The 17150-nt window shown below is 43.4% G+C and overlaps 1 protein-coding gene across 2 annotated transcripts in view; it reads right to left on the bottom strand.

Annotated features, from left to right (window-relative positions):
- The window catches only part of adgrg2a (adhesion G protein-coupled receptor G2a), a 25461-nt gene extending 9374 nt beyond the window's left edge, over positions 1–16087 (bottom strand). For both annotated transcript variants that reach the window (XM_081721159.1, XM_081721155.1), the window contains exons 1-21: positions 15615–16087; positions 13199–13308; positions 9082–9669; positions 6750–6812; positions 6420–6452; positions 5685–5975; positions 5259–5309; positions 3607–3683; positions 3385–3510; positions 3264–3301; positions 3028–3155; positions 2748–2865; positions 2551–2612; positions 2346–2393; positions 2197–2264; positions 2054–2097; positions 1910–1952; positions 1774–1808; positions 1527–1654; positions 1306–1435; positions 1–975 (exon numbers count right to left, since the gene is read on the bottom strand). The exon at positions 1–975 is cut by the window's left edge and continues 899 nt beyond it. In XM_081721159.1, coding sequence (XP_081577285.1) covers positions 1–975; positions 1306–1435; positions 1527–1654; positions 1774–1808; positions 1910–1952; positions 2054–2097; positions 2197–2264; positions 2346–2393; positions 2551–2612; positions 2748–2865; positions 3028–3155; positions 3264–3301; positions 3385–3510; positions 3607–3683; positions 5259–5309; positions 5685–5975; positions 6420–6452; positions 6750–6812; positions 9082–9669; positions 13199–13304 — 3152 coding nt within the window. In that variant the 5' untranslated portion in view covers positions 13305–13308; positions 15615–16087. The remainder of the gene's footprint in view (positions 976–1305; positions 1436–1526; positions 1655–1773; positions 1809–1909; positions 1953–2053; positions 2098–2196; positions 2265–2345; positions 2394–2550; positions 2613–2747; positions 2866–3027; positions 3156–3263; positions 3302–3384; positions 3511–3606; positions 3684–5258; positions 5310–5684; positions 5976–6419; positions 6453–6749; positions 6813–9081; positions 9670–13198; positions 13309–15614) is intronic.
- Between the last annotated feature and the right edge of the window lie 1063 nt (positions 16088–17150).

Raw genomic sequence — 17150 nt, 5'->3', positions numbered from 1 at the left:
ATGTTCAATGCTGTCACGTTATTAAATGGCATTGTTGTGTTAAACTGTGTTAATGTAGTTTTAGGCTGCATTGTGTTTGCGAAAGTTGTAGCATTCGGACCTACTGTTGTGTTTGTGAAAGTTGTGTTTGTGAGTGTTGCGTTTGCGAAAGTTGTGTTGGTGAATGTTGGGGTTGTGAGTGTTGCGTTTGTGAATGTTGGGGTTGTGAATGTAGCATTTGTGAGTGTTGTGTTCAAATGGGAGTTTGCGAGCGTTCTGTTTATATGAGTTACTGTTAGATTTGAATGTGATATATTTTGTGAAAGTGTTGTTGCATTGTAATTAAACTGTGTTGCATTTGTGTTGGTTGGCATGCTTAGCTCCGTTATACTATTTAATGAAGTTGTTATATTGATATATAATGTATTTTGTGGAGTTGTATTAAACAGTGCTGTCTTCAGTTCAGAAGTGGTTTTGTTAAAGTCTGCAGTTAACAGTGAAAAAAAGGTGGTGTTTTTTTGTGTAACATTTGGCTGTGGTGTTGTAAATGGTGCAGAGACTAGTTGTAATTCTCTCAGGGCATGTGTGGAGTTGGGCAGTTCTGTGGAATGGATCTGCAGGACAGTTGTGTTGAGTGATATGTTCAGCGGTGTGTAGGGGATACCGAGTGGAGCCCCTGTAGTATCTGTAATGTTGGCTAACGTAACTGTGGTATTGTATAACACGGGAGTGCTACTGACTGGAGGTTCTCTGGAAATGGGTGCTGTAACTGTCGTATTGAAAGGTTTTACTACAGGACTAAACGTGTCACTCCGTAGTGAGCTGCTATGCTCTGAAGGAGAGCTGGTGACCAGTGCTACGGTGGCCTGGCTGGGAGTAGCTGTCCTGGGTTCTGAATTATTGAAGGGTGTGGTTTGGTTTGGGTCAGGTCCAGTCGGGAAAGGCCAGGCAGTACAGATCTCATTTAGAAGCACAGATAACACCTGACCCTCGCCACTGTGGAAAGGCAAATTTTCACATTTACGGCGTTTAGCAAACGATCTTATCCAGAAGGACTTACAAAAGTGCTTTGTCATTTACTCATAGAACACATCCTAGTACTATACAGCAGGTTAGAGTTCAACATACCAATGAACTAGAATACTCTAGAAATACAGAGATCAATGCTGAATTTAATGTTCTTGAGAAATTATTTGGAAATATGGTGTGAAAATGAGTCAAAACATGAAAGATGTACAGTCATTTGGGGGTCATATTACCCCAGTATGACCCCGGTATGACCCCAGTAAATCAAGTGGTGCTTTAAGCATTGATGACAGCACTTACCATGTAAACTCTCTGAAATCCAGGAAATTTGAATGTTGGCAGATTTGTTGTGCACCAAGATCTGCCCTCACCCAAGTAAAGGTGGAGTTGAAGAGATCAGCCACAGAGATTTTGCGCGAACCACACAGAGCTGAGCAGAGTGCAGAAGAAAAATCACTGCTGTTGTGTGAGAAGCACTCACCCAGCTGACAGCTGTTTAACTGAGTTAGCTGAACACCCACCGATCCTAGTGAGGACACCATCATAAGAGACAGAGGACCTGGGGGAAAGCAGGGGTACCAGTGCCCTGCTCACAGTGCATGTATCCACGGGCTGATTCAACTGGAGAGCCACCATACAGTTGTACAGCCTAAAATACAGAGAGAGCGAGCGAGCGAGAGAGAGAGAAAGGGAGAAAGCCATTTCTGTTTTAGACTAGGAAGGCATACTCACATATGAGCATACATCCTGGAGAGGGTTAAAAGTTACCTGGTTCCGTTGCCATAACACTGTATGTGGACCCCCTATGCTCAAACAAACATAGGTTCTCAGAAATCATACAGAAGTAATGTGAAACAAATCAAAAACGTGCAAAGATTGATTATATAGTGGGGTTAATATTTACCTGATAGCAATTGAATACCGTGGAAATATTATTACATAGAGACCTATGTGGAGGGAAAATTACACATTACACCGATAGGATGTTCTAAAGTAATGTACACAAAGAACACACTGCATGTGTGTGTGCTGCGAGTGGGATACACACTCTGGAACGATGGTGGAATTACAGGGAGAATCCAGCTGTGTGATCTAGTGGGTGAAAACACAGAGCATAAAACCAGACAGCATTTCACATTCTGTGTCTGTCAGTCTGCCTTCATTTGCCATATACCATCATTATGTACTCACAATGTTCGTGATGTCTGAGAAAGTAGCATCAGGCTTGATGATGTTCAGGTTAAAGGCATAAAATGCTCCTAAAATGCACAGATGGAGTCAGAGCGATAAACCACACACGTTACAAGCATGCAGCCTGAAGTCCTCAAGGGGGCGCTTACCTGGGTCTTGACAGAAAGCGTCACAGTGACAGTACTGCTGCTCCTGACCTGAGACACAGGGATGTGGCGTGTTTAGAGTACTGTCCAACAACAGCATTAAGTCCAGCAACAGCATACGATCCAAGCTTTAATTCCTTGAATGGACACCGCTTCCCAGCATCCTTTAAGGTGAAGTGCGCTACGGGGGCTGGTGGTTAATACTCACCGTTGCAGGACGGCACCGACCCGTCAGCCAGTCCTTGTGGGAGGAAACTCTTCTGATACGAGCTGGCAGAGAAAACAGTTCATTGACGGCAGGAGTTCTGCACTACTAGACCTAAAGTGCATTCCCGTCAGGTTCTTGTCTGAGCAGGAGGACGGGTATAAACGCAAGGAGGAATGCACGAGGAACCTGCATCATACCAGGTGATGTTGATGGGCGCCTCCGCAACGCACACGTCCTGGTACGGCACAGAAGAGTTGCAGTGCACAAAGCCATCTCCAGGGGGCAGCACCAGGTCATCTAGGCAGGGGTCCAGTCCTACAAAGACAAATCACGGAGCCGTGCAGGAGTGTGTACAGTCAGTGGGCCACTCAAGCCCAGCATGGTTGTGCGTGATTGGTAGATGATTTATTCATCAATTTTATTGACCCCATAAATAATTAATTAGAGACAGAGGTGGAAGGTCAGGTCTTTACGCACCCACTCTGCGCACGTTACCCAGCAGCTGGGCGGATAAGGAGTGGTCTCTGCTCTCCTGGAGGAGCTGACTGATGGAGCATGTGTCTGTCTCCTGGCTCCGCCCGACAAGCACGGTGCAGTTCGTCTTGCTGTGGTGGAGGGAGCAGCAGCTTAGCCTTGGTTAGCTTACTTAGCGCTAAGAATCCTTGTCAGGTTTTATTAGTTCATAACGTTTGCTTTTTATGTTTGAGGCTTACGTGAAATCTTCCTTAACTTCGCAATCCACTTTTATGATCTGTAATTAACAAAAAAAAAGCATGTCAGGTTGTGTCTGTTTGCTTGTTTGTTCTGAATGTGCTCTGTGTCACCAACAGTTACCTGGGATTTGCCTGTGGAGTTATTTTGGCACGAGCCAGGAGCCGCTGATGTTCCAGAAGTCTCATTTGAATATGCGTCTGGCGTTGGTGTTTCACTGAGACCACACTCGCTGAACACATCTGAGAACTAACATTGACAGTCGCTGTAAACAGAGAGGGTACGCCAAGTGTATTCCTAAAAGAAAGAGGATACTTGAACAAATGACAGTGTTTCTGTACCGACCCAGGCTTGGACATCCTGCACGGTCTTCCTGTTTCCTGGCAACACCTCAACACTCACCACCATCCAGTAGTGGGATGCTACAGACATGATAGACAGACAGACAGACAGACAGACAGACAGACAGACAGACAGACAGACAGACTGACTGACTGACTTACTGACTTACTGACTTACTTACTGACTTACTGACTGACTGACTGACTGACTTACTTACTGACTTACTTACTGACTTACTTACTGACTTACTGACTTACTGACTTACTGACTTACTTACTGACTTACTGACTTACTTACTGACTTACTGACTTACTTACTTACTGACTGACTTACTGACTTACTTACTGACTCACTGACTGACTTACTTACTTACTTACTGACTTACTTACTGACTTACTGACTTACTTACTTACTGACTTACTTACTTACTTACTGACTTACTTACTGACTTACTGACTTACTTACTGACTTACTGACTTACTTACTTACTGGCTTACTTACTGACTTACTTACTGACTTACTTACTGACTTACTTACTTACTGACTGACTGACTGACTTACTGACTTACTTACTTACTGACTTACTTACTGACTTACTGACTTAATTACGTACTTAATTACTTACTTACTTACTGACTTACTGACTTACTTACTTACTGACTTACTGACTGACTTACTGACTTACTGACTTACTTACTGACTTACTGACTTACTTACTTACTGACTTACTTACTTACTGACTTACTGACTTACTGACTTACTTACTGACTTACTTACTTACTTACTTACTGACTGACTTACTGACTTACTTACTTACTGACTTACTTACTTACTGACTTACTTACTGACTTACTTACTGACTTACTGACTTACTGACTTACTTACTTACTGACTTACTTACTGACTTACTTACTGACTGACTTACTGACTTACTGACTCACTGACTGACTTACTTACTTACTTACTGACTTACTGACTTACTTACTGACTTACTGACTTACTTACTGACTTACTTACTTACTTACTTACTTACTTACTGACTTACTTACTGACTTACTTACTGACTGACTTACTTACTGACTTACTTACTGACTTACTTACTGACTTACTTACTGACTTACTTACTGACTTACTTACTTACTTACTGACTTACTTACTTACTGGCTTACTTACTGACTTACTTACTGACTTACTTACTTACTTACTTACTTACTTACTGACTTACTGACTTACTGACTTAATTACTTACTTAATTACTTACTTACTTACTGACTTACTGACTTACTTACTGACTTACTGACTTACTTACTGACTTACTTACTTACTGACTTACTTACTGACTTACTGACTTACTGACTTACTGACTTACTGACTTACTTACTTACTGACTTACTTACTTACTTACTTACTTACTTACTGACTTACTTACTGACTTACTGACTTACTGACTTACTTACTGACTTACTTACTTACTTACTTACTGACTTACTTACTGACTTACTTACTTACTTACTGACTTACTTACTGACTTACTTACTTACTTACTTACTTACTTACTTACTGACTTGCTTACTTACTGACTTACTTACTTACTTACTTACTTACTTACTTAGCCTAGCAGTGACAGAATGAACACCAGGTGTCCCTTTGCTTACTTGTGCTGTCGCAGAACTGGGAAAAGTCACATTTCACCATCACCGCTGACTCTGGCAAACACAAAGAGAGATGGAAACCATTTACAAAGACAAACCCGTGTTTCTGTTTCTTGTTGGGAAGGTTCGTGCGACACATCCTTTGTAAACGTGCTTCTGTTTCCTTAATCAGTATTACAGTGTGCAGGCTGAACAAAAACACAGTTTTCAGGCTCCTCTTTTCCAATATCAGACTAAAACCAAGTCTAAAACTAAGTCAGCAAAGAGTCCAACAATACATTACTAGTAGTGCACTGTAGAGGCAGACAATGAGAAAGCGGATATCCGTTCCCTGCCTCTACACTGCTATTGTGGTAGAACAAAAAGACCCAGCCTAGTTTTTCCTGTCGAATTACAAGACACTGAGGGGGTTTTGTCTGACTGCTGTACCTGTGGATAAGGCACTAGATGCAACTGCCTGCAGGAATCCGGTGGCTTGGGCCAGCAAAGAGGAGGCTGGCTGCACGGCCCGAGAGTTTGCACCGCTGTGACTGGTTGGAGCTGAACTTGTTAGATCCGAGATTGTCACGGTGGACAACACTGGGGTGAAGGGGGGGGTGGAGGCAGTGGGTGGAGGGGTAGTTGTAGTGGGAGCCGCAGTTTCAGGTGCAGCAGGGGTAGGTGGAGAGGAAGATGTGCTGGGAGCTCTGCCATTGACAGTAGCAGCTGAGGTGGTATTGGCTAGATGATAAAAAAAAACAGAATTAGATTTTGTATATTGTGTCAGAAAGACAAGCCCAGTGCTGCTTGGTTAACAGTCACACTAACTACAGAAGGTTCGAGATCCTGCATAAATGTTACGTGAAGAGAACCACACGCGTGCACACTTACACACACACACACACACACACACTCAGAGAGAGAGGCACAGACATGCACACAGATACACAAACACAAACACATGCAAATACACAGACAGAGACACACACACACACACACACACACACACAGAGAGATACTGACACAGCAAAATACACACAGAGACACAGACACACACAGAGTAAATAGTAGTAATGAGTAAGACTCATTTACTGGTATACTATCTAGGAGAGGAGCCGGGCTACAGAGAGTGTGTGTGTGTGTGTGTGTGTGTGTGTGTGTGTGTGTGTGTGTGTGTGTGTGTACCTGTGACTGGGAGACCACTTGTATTATTAGTCCCTGTAAGAGAATTACAAATTAAAGTTTGATCTTTATCATAATTCAAAGGTAGCACATCTTCCTATGAGAGGAGTATTTCACAGGTAACCAGTTTTACAGTTTTAACAACAGGCTGTGGGTGGATTAGCTGGTATTGCTGACAGTATTTAACTGGTGTAATTGTCACATATGCAAAAATACAAGCACAGTATTATGTTTCTAGAAGAATTATTTTACATAAAATGCAAACCCAAAGGTCTTTGTAAAACCCCAAACCACTCACACATACACACACGCTTTAGACGACACTGTACTCACCCCCTGTGCCGAGTGAGACGTTGGAGCGTTTGATCCGTGCGTGGACTAAGAGGTTGGGCATGTCTACAGGAAGCCAAGCACAGCGAGAACAAACCAAAATCAGATATCACCGCCATGGCCCACACATCCATTCTGAGAAGTGGATGAAACACTCAGATGAAAAGAACAAAAAAAATTAAAAATAATACTCCGAAGTCCAAAACGCATGGCAGAGAGAGAGAGAGAGAGAGAGAGAGAGAGAGAGAGAGAGAGAGAGAGAGAGACGGAAGCATGCACATGTCCTGCAGGCTGAGAGCGTCATCTAGGTTCTCTGAACTGTAACTGCTGCTATTACAAACCAAATCACTGTAAATTATATTTACACCCTACACACCTTAGTCAAACAGAATATGTTTTTATGGCATATTCTGGCATACCAGACTCTGCCCCCCTACGAGTCACGTGGTACGGCCCGCCACATGCTGGGGGATTCACATGTGTGTTTGTAACCACGCCCCCCGGGACTGCACACACCTGCACACACCTGCGTAGGGTTTCTGTTGAATGTTTGTCTATTTAAACCCCTGTCAGTGGTTGCACCCTGACGGTCATTGTCGCTACTTTGTGTAACTGTCGATATATGCAAACAACGTGGTTTGTGTCATCACTATTTCATGTGTATGTGTTAGTCGTCAAATGTTCAACGTGTTGTCATGTTCACCGTAGAGGTTGTATGTGAGTGTCACCTTTGTCATCTGTGTTTAATGCAAAAAGACGTCTGCAGCACTCGGGCCAGCAGCGTTGCAGCTCACATTCTGGAGTGTGGAGTAGGAGGTGAATTATAAGGCATCATCAAATGTATACATTTGAATAATAAATGTAGAACCAAACTTAGACACAAAAGGACAGAATACTTCAGTAGGGAGTGTGGGGTGAGTCATGGCTAAAAGTCCCATCCTGTTCAGCTATTATATAAATGGGTTAGCAGTGTTACTAGGACTCAATCTAAACAACATGGAAGTGTGCTGGAGCTGTTCTGTCAGAACCAGGCCCTGACAGTCAATGTGGACAAAACCAAACTAAATTTCCAGTAAAGAGGCAGGACTCAGGAAACCGGGCACCTGGCCTGGGAGCAACCATTACATTATGATTAGCTGGATGTCAGCACCTCAAGAAACTTTGATCTGGAGTGAACACATTAAAAGACAAAGCACCAAGACCTTTCTGTGTAATCAAAAAAAAAAAAATTCTACAAAATGGACATCGCAATTAAAATTTGGTGCAGCATTTTTGATAACGTTATTGTGCCTACTGCGCTGTATGGAAGTGAAGTATGGGTTTGACTTTCTAAACGTGGCTACACTAGATGGGACAAGCATCCCACAGAGTCCCTGCATGCAGAGATTTGCAGAAGTATACTAAAAGTTTTCATCGACTTTACACATTCATAAAAAGTCTAAAAGTTTGGCTGCAACCAGTCCGCTCTGTCAGCTGGACTGAGACTAACTTAACCGACCGACCCCTAACACACAGCAGTCTCATTCCAGCACTGTGAACCAAAGTCCAATCACAGTTAAAAGTATCAACCAAGGCAAAAGACACTCATCTGGAACATTGGGACGACGGTACCAATCCTCGGTCCAAATTACAGACCTGTCAGACCCTAATCGGAGAATACCGAATGAATCTATGTCAGACAGAGACAGGCTGACCAAGTACAGGCTCAGGGACCACAATCTGGCCGTAGAAATGTTCAGATGCAAGCCATCCTGGCTAGACAGAGAGAGGAGTGCGTGCCGAGTGTGTGTTAACTACCAGAGCAACACTTCCTCAACTTCACACAGATTCACAAAAGTTGCACAGTAAAATTGAGGAGAATACTGCCAAATTTTAAAATTCTTTCCCAGCTTTATATAGATTGTTAATAAAGATTATAGATTGTTTTGAAAAGAAAACACCTCTCTCTGCAAAATACGTGGCGATGTCACTGTCTGAGAGACACATTCTACACTAGTGCACTGCCCACACCTCTTATATAATATAATAATGTATATAATAATAATTTATGTCCTGTTTATATTACTGTTACTACTGATTTGGTTTGATCTAGTTTATTATAGTTTGCCACATAATAATACTTTAGTTATTTTTTGTTACTTATGAACATGGTCATCATCATCTAAGAACATTACAGTTATTTCCACAGAGCACAACCAGCTCCACAATCCTATCAGTAAAGTGACCTTAAATTTAATATTTTGTCTGCTTTGAGCCTGCCTTTCGCCCTGACCTGTTTCCATCTTAACTGTGATTGGCCCATGAGCCTGTCTGTCTAGCGGAGCTGCCCACTCACCGCACTGCAGCGTGTCGTCCCGCGCCATGGCCCACGGCCGCGAGACGCTCCACAAGCGCGAGTCCCAGCCAGCCACTGTGCCATCCTCGCAGGGCGCGTGTGGCCTCACATCACCCCACATGCGGAACATGTACAGCTCCACGCCGGCCAGCCTGCCCCCGGGCGGGGCCTCCCATGGCGGCCAGCCCAGCAGCAGGTCCCCGCCGGCCGGCATCGCCCCGGCCATCACCGTGGTCTCCGTGGCGCCGATGCTGCCGTTCACCTCCAGGCTGAAGGAGTCACGCAGGGAGTCGCACTGCAAACACAGGCGGTGCCAGGAAAGCAGAGACAAATGGACGCGGACGCGACGGCGCACGCCCAGGAACCAGACGTACAGCGCCCTGTCGTCGCCCTGCAGTGCCAGGTCATAGGACCACCAGCGCCGCGACGTGTAGCTGAAGGCCATCCACTCGCCCGGCGTGAGCACGCGCACGTCCACGCACACCGTCATCCGGGCGAGGACGGGGACGCGTACCCCGTCCCGCAGTGTCCAATGGTCCAGCCTGTCACGCATGACCGCTTTGGAATTAACCAGGAAGTGGCCATGGGCTGTGGAGCGATGGAATAAGGAAAGGGAGCAGGAGAGAGGGAGAGAACAAAGGAAAACAAAGAACAGGAGGTATGTGAGTGGAGAGGTAAAGTCTGGATACCATGACGACAGCGTGTTTCCTGATCTTGTGTCATCACACTCATCTTAAAGAGCAGTGGGCTGTGATAGCAGTGCAATAGAATCTGTTCTGGAATGTGTGTGTGTGTGTGTGTGTGTGTGTGTGTGTGTGTGTGTGTGTGTGTGTGTGTGTGTGTGTGTGTGTGTGTGTGTGTGTGTGTTAGTGGGTGGGCGTGTGTTTATCTGCGAGTTGTTACCATCATTGTGAAATATGGTTTTTCTTCCTGTACCAAATGAGTCACATCCAACACATGTACCATGCAGCGCACCTCACGCGTGTATTTTTGCATTCTTCATAGTCTCACCACAGCAGCTTGCTGGAAACGTCAAGCACCGTCTCCGTTACCAGAGAACCTCAGCTGGAATCTCCTACTGAAGCCCAGAAATTCCCAGAAGCTCCTGCTCTGAACCAGGCATTAAGAGCAACAGCTAATAGCAGGACCACTCACCACGGGCCGCTAATGTGCTTCCTGTCGCCTGTAGGACGAATCAGGTGTCTCGCGATCAGAGCAAAGAGAACAGCTGCAGTCTGGTTCATCTGTAATTCCTCTGCCAGCTGCAGCATTCGATTTAGAATTGCATTCTTCTCAGTCCTCTTTTCTAACGCACTTGTGCTGGTGTCTTTTGGTAGTGACACTTGATACCTTTAAACCCCCAAACAGGCCAGCCCGGATCTGGTCTCTCTGAGAATTAAGTCAGCAGGAACTTACAGCTTAACAGGCATAATGTATGTATATGTACAACTGTTCAGGAATGCCGCCACAGGTATAACCTGCAGCTGTTCTCCATGGCGTCATGAATCAGTTCTAAAACAGTTTCAGATTCTCACAGGACAAGAATTTAGCGCTAAAGCCAAAACCACCTGACTGCTGCCTTAGAGTGTCCAAGACTGACCTGGATGATATTAGTGGGAGATTTGGTCAGCATGCAGTTCAAGTATTGAATTATGCAGTCAAAAACAAACAAATAAACACACACACAGAGTGCCAGGGCCTGTGCAATTTAACTCTAACCGTGTGTTTGTCATCTGATCTGGGGTCAGTGTGGTACTGGTAGCTCACAGGATGGCTGAGGATTTAAACCAATGCTCATTAATTGGGCATTTAAAAAATGCTGGATCTAGACTTATCCCATCCACAGTTGCTGCACACGCGTCAGAGGATTCATCCTAGACTCTCCTCGTCCTGTAGTGACCAAGACCAATCCAATTACAGCAGACTGTTCCAGAAACTACGCTGTGTCTCTCGTCTCTTCCAGCTGGTCAGCCAGTGCACTACTTCTGTGGTGCCTGTTCTCCACAGACGCTCCTCGGCTGTGCATTCACTACATGTGAAAATGTGAAACTAACATACTGTGTATTTTACATAATGAATGCTTACAAGACGCTGATAAGTTCTGTGTAGTGCTGATTGCAGCTGAAAGTGCCCCGATCGTTCTATTGACCTCCCAGAAGTCCTTGCAAACATTCCCTGAAGCCTGTCCATGGTCAACTCTGCCATTAGCTCACCCTTAGAGTCCGACAGGTGCTTCCTCCTTCATAATATTGTTCCACTTACAGTTTAAAGGCATTCACGTTTTGGGCATTTAGCTGACGTGTTTAGCCAAAGCGCCTCACAGTTACAACTGAAAACAACTTGAGTACTTGAAGGTTAAGGGTCTTGCTCAGGTGGCAACTTGGCAGTTGAACTTAAACTTGAACTGGCAACCTTCCGATTGCTAGTACCTCAGTCACTGAGCCACCACTGCCCACCTTTACGTGCTTTACTGACGCTAAAGAAGAGTGCTGATACCATTAACCCTCCCAGTACGGAGCGCAGCTTGTCTCCAGCTCCGCCTGCAGAGCCTCGCTGCCTGTAGACGGCTGCCTCGTCTGTACACCACACCACCCTTCCCTGGAAGCACTGGGCGCTGTAGCCATGGCCCGCTGAAGAACTGAGGGGATTTTCAGATGCTATTGTTACCATGGTAACATGACACCTGGGTCTGTGTGCATAAAGGGTGCAGGCTTGATTTGCAGGGCTGGCTGATTTGTGAAGTTGCGGGGACGATGTCTCTGACCCAGAAACATGTTCCACCGTTCCCAGGTGTCCTCGGTGCGAGGATCTCCAGAGGCAGCGTTACGGCTAGATGCTTACATGAGTTACATGGACATGGACAAAATGGTTCCACTTTCCTTAATCTGTTTCTACTTTCTTCTTTCTTTCTGTGTTCTGGTAAGTTCTTTTCCATGCGCATCACACAATGTTGCGTATATTGTGTTTAGTAAAATGTTGGCGATAACACTTAATATTAAGCACCTATTAATATATTGACCAATTCTGAACCTTCTGATCCCTTCTTTATTAACGATTAAGTACATGCAAACTTGGTGTTTAGTTACATTTAGTTTCATAATTACTTATTACTAATTTACATATTACTTATTATTTATTAACCACCTAAGCATTAATTTACAGAACCATTAACATGAATCTACTGTTATAGAGAGATGTAATTAATGGACAAATACTACAGTAACATTCAATTACTTACTGCCAAATAAATTAACTTACATACTGCTAAATTATTTCAATTACATATTGCTAAAAATTAAGTGTTTAAGTATTAAATAATGAATTTCTTTGCAGAGTGTTAATGAGCTGGGCGATATTATGAGCATAAGAATTCTAATTGTTTAGTGTTGCCGTGATGCACCAGGCACTCTGCCCAGATGACACACCCACACAGACACACGTATACGCGCACACACACACACACACACACACACACACACTGTACCTTTCCCACTCCCAATCACCTGATTACCAACGCGAGCAACTATGCCTTACTCTCCCTGAGTTTCCAGTGAACGGTGATGTGGTGTGAAGACACGTCCTCTTGCGTGCCAAGACATTGTATCGAGTGTATGCTACTGATCCTACAGTGACTCCACACCTCCAGTCTCACTGCCAGAGTTGTTCTCATGTTTGTGTTCTTTAGTCAGGTCACTGCTACGCTCTTCTGTTCGTGCTTCATTCCAAAATAGATAACAAAGTCACTTCTTATCTGCATTCGTGTCTCTGCTGATGTCGCAGGTGTGAACCTTGAACCCGGGTCATTGTTGGAGTCCAGTAGAAGTAACTCTAAATATCTCTGAAACTGTGTATTATCATTTAACATACATATCCAAAATAAGATTAAAACGCAATAAGATCACAAAAACTACTACATGTTTACCTTTAGATTAGACAGATGATGTGCGTTACTCCCTGGTCTCACTGCTGTCTCTCTAAGTAGGCTAAGCTTTATCTGGTTCACAGTGATGATGATGATGATGGTGTAGATGAAGATTAGTATTAGTATTACTTGCAAGTGTACTTACTCCTTCTAATGCCACAGCTTTACCATTTTGTGTTCGCTTTGTGTTCGTACCGTGATGCATGAGAAGAAAGAGAATCCAGAAGAAGAGTAGATGTCGGAAGTGCTGATCCATCTTCGACCGTTGGCCAGTCTGGCGCTCACACTGATGGTGCAGCATCCTTCTGCAAGAGGGCAATTCTCATTTTTAATTTCTTCTCTTTATTCAACAATGGCTCTATAGCGTTCCATGCAGTATTAAACTCAGTTGCAGTACTTCCATGAATTGTTCCAAATTTGCAAAGCAGTTCTGCGCTACACTTGTGGGATGAAAACTGTGCAGGACACACACCAGCTCTGTGTGGCCAGACGCCCAGGTCACGTGTAGGTGCGATGGTAGAGATATGGCCGAGCAGGGTTTAAATCAGCAGGAGAGAAATGCACCTCCTTGCATTAATGAGGAATATGTCAAGGTGGCTGGTGATTATGCAAAGATTTGGGTCTCTGGGTAATCCACTGCTGTACCTGTCTCCACTGAGATCTCTCTCTCACTCTCTCTCACTCTCTTTTGGTGACACTCTCTTGACTGAACAGCAGAAATTATATTATTGTTCCAAATGTCAAATAAACAAATAAATAAATAAATCGCTTACAAGCGATTTATCCAGTGGTCAGGTGTGGAATAGACACCTCGGAGGGAATATGAAGGAAAAAGTCTTGTTTTATGGTTGCTACAGTAGGCCATGTTGTGAAAAACCAGGAAAACCTCTATAGTGTGACAAACAGAAACGGCCTCAAGCCGTTTTCAGCATTTTATCAGCCTGTAGGGAATACTGTGGGAATACTGCAGACATTCCTTCATTTCCCTGCTCTATTAGGGCTTCAGCGTTCCAATACCTGTTATAAAATATGATTTATTTTAGGGTTTTGTCATAAACATTCTGGGATTAGGATTAGGTTAAAAGTTTTACTTTTGTTACTGTTTTATAAATAAAACACATTTCAAGCTTCAGTCTTCACAAAGTAATAACATATTGACTTACAGGAAGTTCCTTTCAAACGCTTTGCTGTGTTCTCCCATCTGACACAAATCTTTTGTTTAACTATTGTAGCCACACTAAACAGTAAAGTAGCTGTGGTCAGGAAACATCAACTAGAAAAACACACTGTCTGATGCACGTTTTGCTGTGCAAACATTAGCAAGCATCAGTGGAAGAAAAAGATTTTTAAAATGGTAATTTTTCCAAAAATACAAATACTTGATGACATGAATATTCCAATAGCAAATACTAGAGAACATGAACAGAAGTTCAATGTGTGATGCCCCTTAAGTCATATTAATGTATATTTACACTGCCTGGCCAAAAAAAAAAAAAAAAGGTCACACACTCTAATATTTCGTTGGACCACCTTTAGCTTTTGATTATGATCATGCATTAGCTGTGGCATCGTTTCCACAAGCTTCTGCAATGTCACAACATTTATTTCTGTCCAGAGTTGCATTAATTTTTCCCCAAGATCTTGTATTGGCACCTTATAAAGAAAGGTGTACCTTATTAAGACAGATGCGCCATATAAAGACAGGTATACCTTATTAAGACAGGCATTCCTGATCAAATCGGGCATGCGGCCGATTGAACGCTGACGCACAGACCACGTTACTGCCTGTTGTTATCGTTATCGTTATTTTTAGATAGTGAGCAGGCTGGACTGGAATTGCGAGTGCGTTGTTTGAGAGAAATATGTTGAACTGGTACACCAGGATTATTTAAGTGGCTAACTGTGTGAAGACACTCTGGAGTGAACGAAGACCAAAAGAAACACGCATCATTACAGTCCGAGCCTAGAGAAGAATGTGAGCCCTAACATTATTCCTTCAGGCGGCCACTGCGCAAATATGTTCAGGTTGCTTTTCTCCCACGCTTCAGGAGGAATGTGGAGCCATTACAATTTGGCTGTTTCGACGAACATTCTGATTCATTTCCATCGATAGCTGATCTGCAGTTAGATTATCTATCTCACGTCCCAAGACATACTTCGAGGCACGAAAAAATGCATCTTTGCGGGTATTTCAGATATAATAACAGGATTGCGCAAGATCAGTGAAATAGGACTGAATACCTGACATTATTCGTCAGCAAGATCTCGAATTCAAATTATTTCTGTTTAATAATTGTTTATTCATAAATTAAACTTGTAGCCTTTGTTTGTTTTACTTAAGATGTGTCCCTTTAAGAAATAAACGTAGATTTTGAATTAATTTAAGATATGGAAGGACGAACATATGTTAAACACCATTTACACGCTTTAATTAGTTGTTTTTGCACATAATTCGGGGCACAATTTCAGAGATTATGTTGAAAAATGATATATAGATGAGAAACATATTTTCTGCGTTAGCAATTTGCATTTGTAAAAGCGTTGAACTCAGAAACACCGTGAACTCAGCCGTTTCACACAGCAGAGACAGAAAAGTGCAGACAATCCGTACCTGGAGCCGCGAGCGCATCCTACAACGGGAGCACCGTCGGCACGCTCCTCGCCGCGCGGGGCCCACACACCCGCATAATCGGCCCGGACACTTCGCTCCACTTCGGAACAATATCCACTAGCCGTCTTCACACTTTGAAAACTAAAATCTCAGACCTCTCACACGTAAAACTCTGCAGAGTGAAAGTTGAAATTTGACTCAGAGCAGTAGCTATGACACTGGCACTGCTGTTTTTGTGCTGGAGATATCAAACACACGAGAAGATGACACACCCTTCCTACAGGCTAAATTTCACCTGATGGTGTCCCTCGGCAAAAGTAACAAGAATGCTCCCAATACATAAATACATAGATCAGGTTAAACTAGACCTAGATCTAGAGCCGCTTCACCCATCCTGTAATAACATACTGTTTGCAGTGATTAAGATTTTGATGTAGATTAGAAATGTGGATCTTTCTCACTTGTTTCACTAGTTTTTGGTCGTGCTACCCGAGTACAGTACATGATCTCAATGTGTACTGTACTGTCCCCACTACTGGCTACCACTGCTGCTCAGGCTCGCCGCGGTTATAGCGCGGAGCTGGGAAGTTGCTAGGACGTGTCATGATGAGATTAAGGGGTTTGTGTGGCATCTGGTCCTTTTACCAGCACTGGGGACCAGGATACGAAGCCAGGCATGTCCTGCCCCCAGCTTTGGAAAACAAAAACAAATCCTTCACTACAATAAAGGCAGAAATAACCCAGTGTAACATCTGATAACAAGCTTTTAAAATGCTCTTGAGGCACAGTATTAAAATGCTTGTACTTAATTAAATATCAAAAGTAAAAATATATAAAATTAAATTAACATTCTGATGTGAATTTTATGTAAGTGCTTCACCTTAATTCTACCTATTTATGAAAAACATTGATAGATTCATACACTGAAACAAACTATACACACTTTATGAACTCACTAAAGTAGCTAGTTGTGGAGAAATGTCTGTTTTAACTGTAGTTTAAAGGTTAAACATTTCTACAATTATTAACCGGTAATTAACCATCATTAACCAAAAATTGTACTGAAGTACATCAATCCATAACATTTCAGATAAGTTATTGATCCAAATGGTATTTAAGTAAGTGTGTGTGTGTGTGTGTGTGTGTGTGTGTGTGTGTGTGTGTGTGTGTGGATACTCTGGGACAGAAGCTGGTTCTTCAGGACACAACAGAGACTATTTCTTTGGCGTCAGTTTCCCTGGTGGTGACAAAAATCGATGGGACCAACTTTCCTGGAATGTCCTTCTCAATGATGGATAATCCTAACCTAGCGGTGCGGTAGCTCCTTGATTCTTCCGAAACACACTCAGTCTTTAATATCAGTTCAACTACAGACAGTCTATGAGGATTAATCTTCACACCCCACATTCTCAAGAGAGCTGGTTAGGATGTATATGCGTGCGTGCATATGTGTGTACGTATGTGTGTTTGTGGCTGTATGTGTGTGTGTGTGTGTGCGTGTGCGTGCGTGCGGGTGGGTGAGTGTGTGTGTGCGTG

The sequence above is a fragment of the Electrophorus electricus genome, chromosome 1 (assembly GCF_041902795.1).
Source record: "Electrophorus electricus isolate QZ-2024a chromosome 1, ASM4190279v1, whole genome shotgun sequence".
NCBI lineage: Eukaryota > Metazoa > Chordata > Actinopteri > Gymnotiformes > Gymnotidae > Electrophorus > Electrophorus electricus.
Note: the sequence above shows the minus strand (reverse complement) of the source record. Positions and strands in the feature narration are given on the sequence as shown.